This window comes from Palaemon carinicauda, chromosome 38 (genome assembly GCF_036898095.1).
Source record: "Palaemon carinicauda isolate YSFRI2023 chromosome 38, ASM3689809v2, whole genome shotgun sequence".
NCBI lineage: Eukaryota > Metazoa > Arthropoda > Malacostraca > Decapoda > Palaemonidae > Palaemon > Palaemon carinicauda.
The window spans coordinates 15,223,171-15,230,272 of NC_090762.1; the positions used below are offsets into that span (position 1 = coordinate 15,223,171).

Genomic DNA, 7,102 nt, shown 5'->3' on the forward strand with positions numbered 1-7,102 from the left:
AGAATGCCGAACAGACATAATGCCGAAAGGACACAATGCCTAACAGACGTTAAGTCGAACGGACAAAATGCCGAATACTGCTACGACTAAATGTAATTATAAGCAAATATATATATATTTTTTCCTTTAGTCCAGTAAGAAAATCAATGATTATTTTTTTTTTATTCAGAACACCTGTAAAAGACAAAAGGACGTAGGCCTGAAATAAAAGTAAAATGCTTGATAATCATTTTATTTCCACAATATACTACATACAATATGTGTTTATTTAAAAGATAAAATGTGTCGGCTGGGTTAAAAAAAGTTAAAAACCTACATAGTATAATGTATAAGAGAAAAAAAGAATATTTAAAAATTGTGAGCTAAAGACCGTAAAAAAGTTAATCCTTCATCCTTATCATAAGAACAAAATATGGATTTTATCCTATCGTTAATGGCATCGTATTTCTTGTTAAGTCGTGTTATATCAATCCCTGCAAAAGCTTGTTCAATTAGAATTTCATTACATGCTTGTTCATTTCTGATAACCTTTAGTAATTTGGCGAATGTTAGATGCGTTATGTTGATTCTCTTTTTAAATGCCTGATGCCAGCCTTCAAGGGAATTGTTTGTTCTCGGTAAATCATTATTAACGCGAGTGTGAATAGACCACAAATCAACATCAAACAGTGGTTTCCTCCTTCGACCTCGCTGGATTATCCCTAACCATGTACTTTCAAAGTAAACCAAAAAATCACTTAACAATTCATCCGTTTCAGCATCTAAGATATTTACCAATTCGTTAAATAATTCATGTACATCTGCGGGTGGAACGAAGGCAAGTGCTTGTAACTGCTTGATAAAAAGTGCGTTATTGGGTTCAACATACCACTGCTGTAGACCACAAGACTGGATGTTTCGCCATAAACATTGGCCAAAATGAAAAAAACAACCTGATAAAAATGTATTAGGAAAGTTTTTTTAATGCTATTTATTGTTGCTCTTTCGAAATCAACAGTTATTGAATCAGGATCCTGAACACCTTTGCTTTTTAAAATCCAAAAATTTCGTCATACGTTTTTTCTTCTTTGTTACTAGCAATACAATATACCAGTGGCAAGGTTTTATTTTTTGAAACAATGGCATGTAAAGTATAAAGCTGCTTGCCTAAAGGAGCGGAGTCAAATGTGTCATCGGCAAACCATGCTCGTTTTTTAGATAATAATTCCAAGTTAGTTTCTGTCGATAAAATTGTAACGGAGGTGGTTTCATAAAGACGAAAATTCTCGCCACGACTTGTCTTATCCAAGTCTTCACTTTCTTCATTCTTTCTTGCTCGTCTTACCATTCTTGCAAGTGTTTCTCTTTTAGGTATAGAACCAGCAATGCTGAGTGGCAGTTCTTCCAAGACTTTATTAATTATGCGGCTTGTTACCTCTTCTGTTTGTTCTGCTGAATTCTTCATTACAACCAAAGATTTTAAAATTATATTATGAGCACCGTCAGGAGGATGTGAATGTTCTGAAGCCTGTCCATGTTCGACATCACTAATCGTTCTAATTCTTGCATTGCACTCTTTTCGTCTCTCACATCTCCAGTAAGTAGTTGCTTTAACAATTTCATCGACAACGTATGAATATCCATTATGAAGTAACTTTCGGCCACCACGTCCTGTCTTGGTAAATTCCATGGTTAAACTGGCTTTTTTAAACAAATAAATTCCATAGTGAAATTCGAGTAAAGGAAAAAAATATAAATATAAATAACTACAGAGCATGAATAGTAAACTAGCATATTGTTACTTAAAGAAGTAGTTAAATAGTAATTATCAAATTAGTTAAAAGTTAAAGTTGGAAGAAGAAAACAATCTTAAATACGATATTTTCTTATTTTTTTTATCCATTAACGATACTTATCATTTACATAATAATTTTCTTTTTTATTTCTGGCTGAAAGATTAAGTGATTGAAAGAATGAATAGATAAATGAAAGAAATCATTTATCAATTTGCAAGAGAGATATTTATATAGAATATATAAAAAGAGATATAGTCATTATTCGGCATTTTGTCCGTTCGACTTAACGTCTGTTAGGCATTGTGTCCTTTCGGCATTATGTCTGTTCGGCATTCTGTCCGTTCAGCTTCCTGGCTTCTGCTTCTTGTCCTTCGGCAAAAATGCATTCGGTATCCCGTCCGTGTACCATATATTCATATACATCAACATTTTCAGTATTCTTATCATTGTTACTATTAATGGCAAAGTTAGAACCATCGTTGGAAGAACAGAATTGAAGAAGCCCTAGAGCTCCAACGGAAAATCAGTCCACCAAGGTTAGTCAATGTAGAAATAATCAAGTAGAGAAATAACAGATAAACTTTAATAAAAAATAAAATAAGAATAATTGCAACGTAAAATAAAACGGCAGATTAGGTAGATCATTCCGCAGTCTGTCACAGCTTGAAATAAACTTTTACAATTAGAGTGTGGACATGTCAATAAGAGAATGTTGTGACTCAAAGACAGGATGAAAGCAACTGAGTAACTTTATTACAGAACACATTCCTTTATATACAAAACTCAAAGCAACAGGAAATTTCGTGTTCAAACCGACACCGCATCGGTTAACAGTTAACGGTGAGAAAAACATACATGATATATCAGGTTCTTTTTAGTGCGAGGTAAGAGCGAAGATAAAAACATAATATATACACAAAATGAAATGTCGTTACTATGTACGAACGTGTGACATACGGTTGGTATATGGCTCTCCCCTAAAAATTACATATTGTACATATTAAATAGGGCGCCCTGATCTAGGGAGGCGAACTGTAGGCGGGTCATCTGGCAGGAGATAAGCTGGTTTTAGATGATCAATGGAGACCCAGTCTACTTTGCCACGACTGTTTAGTAGGAATGCTTTCGGACTGCGTCGGATCACAAGGAAAGGGCCCGTGTAAGGGGGCATTAGAGGTGGCTAGTGTCGCTGGGCAGGAAGACGTGCGCTGCACAGTACACGTCTGTCGGTATGTGATACTTCACTGGGCGCTTGTAAGTCTGGCGTCATAGAGTAAATTTTCCCACGACGTGACGTATGTGCGGGAGATCATCGGAGGAGGTTGTAGAAGGAAAAAATTCGGCAGGAATGACCAACAGTTCGCCATACACTATTTCAGCTGCCAAGACGTCGAGGGCATCTTTAGGAGTGGTCCTTAGTCCCAGGAGGATCAAGGGAAGCTGAGTAAACCAGTTGGAATTCTTGCAGCGGGACATCAACGCTTCTTTGAGGGTGCGATGAAAATGTTCAACCATTCCATTGGCAGCGGGGTTGTAGGCAGTTGTTTGAGTTAGGGTGAGGCCCAGGAGATTCACTAATGATGTCCACAATTAAGACGTGAAAGTGGTACCCATGTCAGAAGTAATATGCTCAGGGATACCAAATCTTCCAATCCATCCAGAGAGTAAGGCAGATGTACATGAGGCGGACGTTGCAGTTTCCATGTGAATGGCTTCAGTCCAACGAGTGGAGCGGTCAATGACGGTAAACAGGAATCGATGTCCTTGTGATGTGGGTAGGGGGCCTACAACGTCGACGTGAGAGTGTGCGAAATGTCGCTGAGGTTGAGGAAAGGTGCCCACTGCTGAATCCGTGTGTCAATGTACTTTGGAAGTTTGGCAAGAAGTACAGGCGCGGACCCAATCCTTAGCATCCTTAGAAATGCCGTTCCAAATAAACTTTGTCTTCAGCAGCTGTGCAGTAGAACGGCACGAGGGATATGGAAGGCCGTGAATGAAATCAAGCACCTGCTGGCGCATGGGAGCAGGAATCCCAGGTCGCGGTCTACCAGTACTGATGTCACAGAGGAGGGTGGTGTTGGAGTCTTCGAGGGGGAAGTCTTCCCAACGGAGGGATGTGCAGGATGTCCTACATGCTTGATACCCTGGGTCCTGTCATTGGGCTTCGGCCAAGGCGTTATAATCCAATCCCAGTTGAACGGCAGCCAACGTCTTTCTTGACAGGGCAACGGCAACGGGATTAATTTTCCCACGGACGTATTGAAGGGTGCAATTGTATTCAGCCATGGCGGAGAGATGTCGGCGTTGACGGGTGGACCAGGCGTCAGACTGTTGAGTGAAGGCATGCACCAGAGGCATGTGGTCTGTGTGAAGGACGAAGGGTGTGCCTTTTAAGAAATGGAAAAAGGGACAGACAGCCAAGTGCACCGCCAGCAATTCGCGATCAAAGGTAGAATAACCAGATTCTTCCTTGGAGAGTGGCATGTGGTATAGGAAAAGTGATATCCGCAGCAGTTAATAGGACCTTTTTTGCATTGCAGAAGGCCGCTTCTTGAAGGGGACCCCACTTCAGGTCTTTTGGCTTGCCCTTGAGGGGAGCGTAGAGGGGAGCAGGAGTGGCGGAAATGGCTGGCACAAAACGGTGATAATAGTTGATCATGCCCAAGAATTCCTGCAGAGCTTTGACTGTCGATGGCGCGGGGAAGTCCTAAACTGCTGCTACTTTCTTCTGAAGGAGATGGACTCCTTCAAGAATGATGCAGTGCCCTAAGAACGACACTTCGTTGGTGCCAAAGGTACACTTGTCATGCTGGACTAAAAGGCCGTTTTGTTGCAGGCGGTCGAGCACGATGCGCAGGTGACGGAGGTGTTCCTCTTTTGAGGAGGAGAACACAAGTATGTTGTCCACATAACATACACAGATGGGGAGGTCCCCTAAGATGTCATCCATGAGACGTTGAAACGTGGACCCAGCATTACGAAGGCCAAAACAGCAGTAATTGAAGGTGTATCTACCAAATAGATTGGTGATGGCAGTCTTGGGGATGTCTTCTGGGTTCATAGTCTCCTGATAATACCCCGGTGCCAGACATCTGAGTTTTGCAAAGAATGGGGGTCCCGTCATCTTGATATGGTGATAAATACCGTGCTTGGCAGGAGCCGTGGGAGGTGAGTACGCTGATTTGGTGAGCGAGGTAGGAGGGGGCGGGTTGAAGAGGTATCGACAAGTACGAGTCTGTGTTGATCAATTGCTGGTGGGCGACATCGACCAGAAGGTGGAAATGAGAGAGGAAATCCGCACCGAGGATTGGCAATGTGACGTTAGCAACGAGAAACTTCCAATTAAATTTACCGTTTCCAAATGATAATGTGAGCTTCTCGTAACCGTAGAATGGTATCGCAATTCCGTTGGTAGCTACCAAGTGGACGTCAGCAGACTTAGACAGACTACGTCGTGTCCTGAAGAGTTCCCTTGGCAAAAGAGAACGACAAGTATCCGTGTCTACCAAAAATCGCATGCCCGTTCCTGCATCATGTAAAAAGAAAAGACTAGAAACACGGGAGGACACCACTATGAGCGATGGCCTACTTACACGTTTTTTGGCCACTAACAATCCTTGTCAATTTTCTTCGCTGTTGCCCCAAATCTGTAGTGGTAGTAGCAAAACTGCGGCAGATGGGGGGTAGTAAGTGGCTGTAGAAGTCATTGGTAGGGACGCGAGCGAGTGGTGGGTGGTGGATGTCTTTTTCGCCAGTTGGCCACGTCACAGGGTAGGCGCGTATGTCCTACGGCATACACGTCAGCTTCTGTTGACGTTGAATAGGCGTCCTCTTCATCAGGAGTGGAGGCGTTGATGGAGGTCTTGAAGTGGCTGTTCCTAAGGGCGTCGGCTTTGGTCATCAAGTCCTTTATGGGTTAACTATCGACATCATGTATGGCAGCCCGTACAGGTTCGGGTAAACAGCGTAACCAAAGAGCATGAAGTAGGTTCACCTCACGAGGAGAGCCGTTTGCGGCAGGTTGCAGGCGAGCGATACTGGTCATTTCCATGAGGGCAAGCGAAGCTCTTTGGTCCCCCAACAGTTGTTGAGAGAGGTGAAAAAGCTTTGCTATACGGAATGCTGGCGACGGCGAGTACTGCTGCAGAAGGTAAGTTTTGAGGGCGTCATACGCTATTGGGGTGTCTCGTTGTTCACAAAGCCAGTCGAATATTTCCGGGAAGGTGTCCTCGGGTATCGCCGCGAGAACATAATCTGCTTTCGTGGTTGAGCAGGTCACGCCCTTTATGTCAAACTGGACTTCTGCGTGCTGAAACCAAGCAAACACCTCTCCGCTGGCGAATTACAAAAGTTTCAATGGGGCAGCTGCAGTGCCAACTTCCGTAGAATCCGCCATAGTACCAACGACGGAGGGGCGAGGGGGCGTGGAAGGCGGGAGGACCGAGTCGACATCCAGGGTCACCAATGTGACGAGCTGAGAGAAGGTTGTGACTCAAAGACAGCATGAAAGCAACTGAGTAACTTTATTACAGAACACACTCCTTTATATACAAAAAACTTAATGTAACAGGAAATTTCCTGTTCAAACCGACACCGCATCGGTTAACAGTTAACGGTGAGAACAACATCCATGATATTTCAGGTTCTTTTCAGTGCGAGGGGAGAGCGAAGATACAAGCATAATATATACACAAAATGAAATGTTGTTACTATGTACGAACGTGTGGCACACGGTTGGTACAGGAGCCTTTTGCTTAAGAAGATTACGATTTTTAGAAACATCTGCATATCTTGTACTACTTACTGAAGATCTGAATGCAAAAGATGATATAAATCATGGAAAACTTATACAACATGCACAGAGGTAACTGTACGATGATGTCAGAGATTAATAGATCATAGATAAGGAATTTAAAGGACTTGATGTGTTACAAAAAAAAAAAAAAACTTAGACGAGAGTCAACAGCTGAAGACCAACTAAGAGAACAATACTCAAAAAGTGGTAGAATGAAAGATGTAATATATTACCTCAGTAGCGGTTAACCACACAAAAATTCAAAACAATTACTCGGTAATGGAATTTTTTCTTTCTTTTATTTAACTGAAAAAAAGACACGAGGTGTTTCAGAGAAGTAAATTCATAATCAAGAATTACACTTAGTAATTTAAATGTTAGCGTCCTTCAAATATTCACAGTCATAATTTTCAACTTGTAAAGGTTCATCATCCATAATATTCACCATTGGCCAGTTTTACCTAGATCTCCATTCAGGGATACAGCAACTCCAGGTCAACAATCATGAGATGGAATTGATTTAACAAAACTA

The 7,102-nt window shown here is 42.0% G+C and overlaps 1 protein-coding gene across 1 annotated transcript in view; it reads right to left on the reverse strand.

Annotated features, from left to right (window-relative positions):
• Positions 1-1,669, reverse strand: part of LOC137630242 (putative exonuclease GOR) — an 85,801-nt gene extending 84,132 nt beyond the window's left edge. The window contains exon 1 of the mRNA XM_068361700.1: positions 1,415-1,669. Within this exon, the coding sequence (XP_068217801.1) occupies positions 1,415-1,669 (255 nt within the window). The remainder of the gene's footprint in view (positions 1-1,414) is intronic.
• Between the last annotated feature and the right edge of the window lie 5,433 nt (positions 1,670-7,102).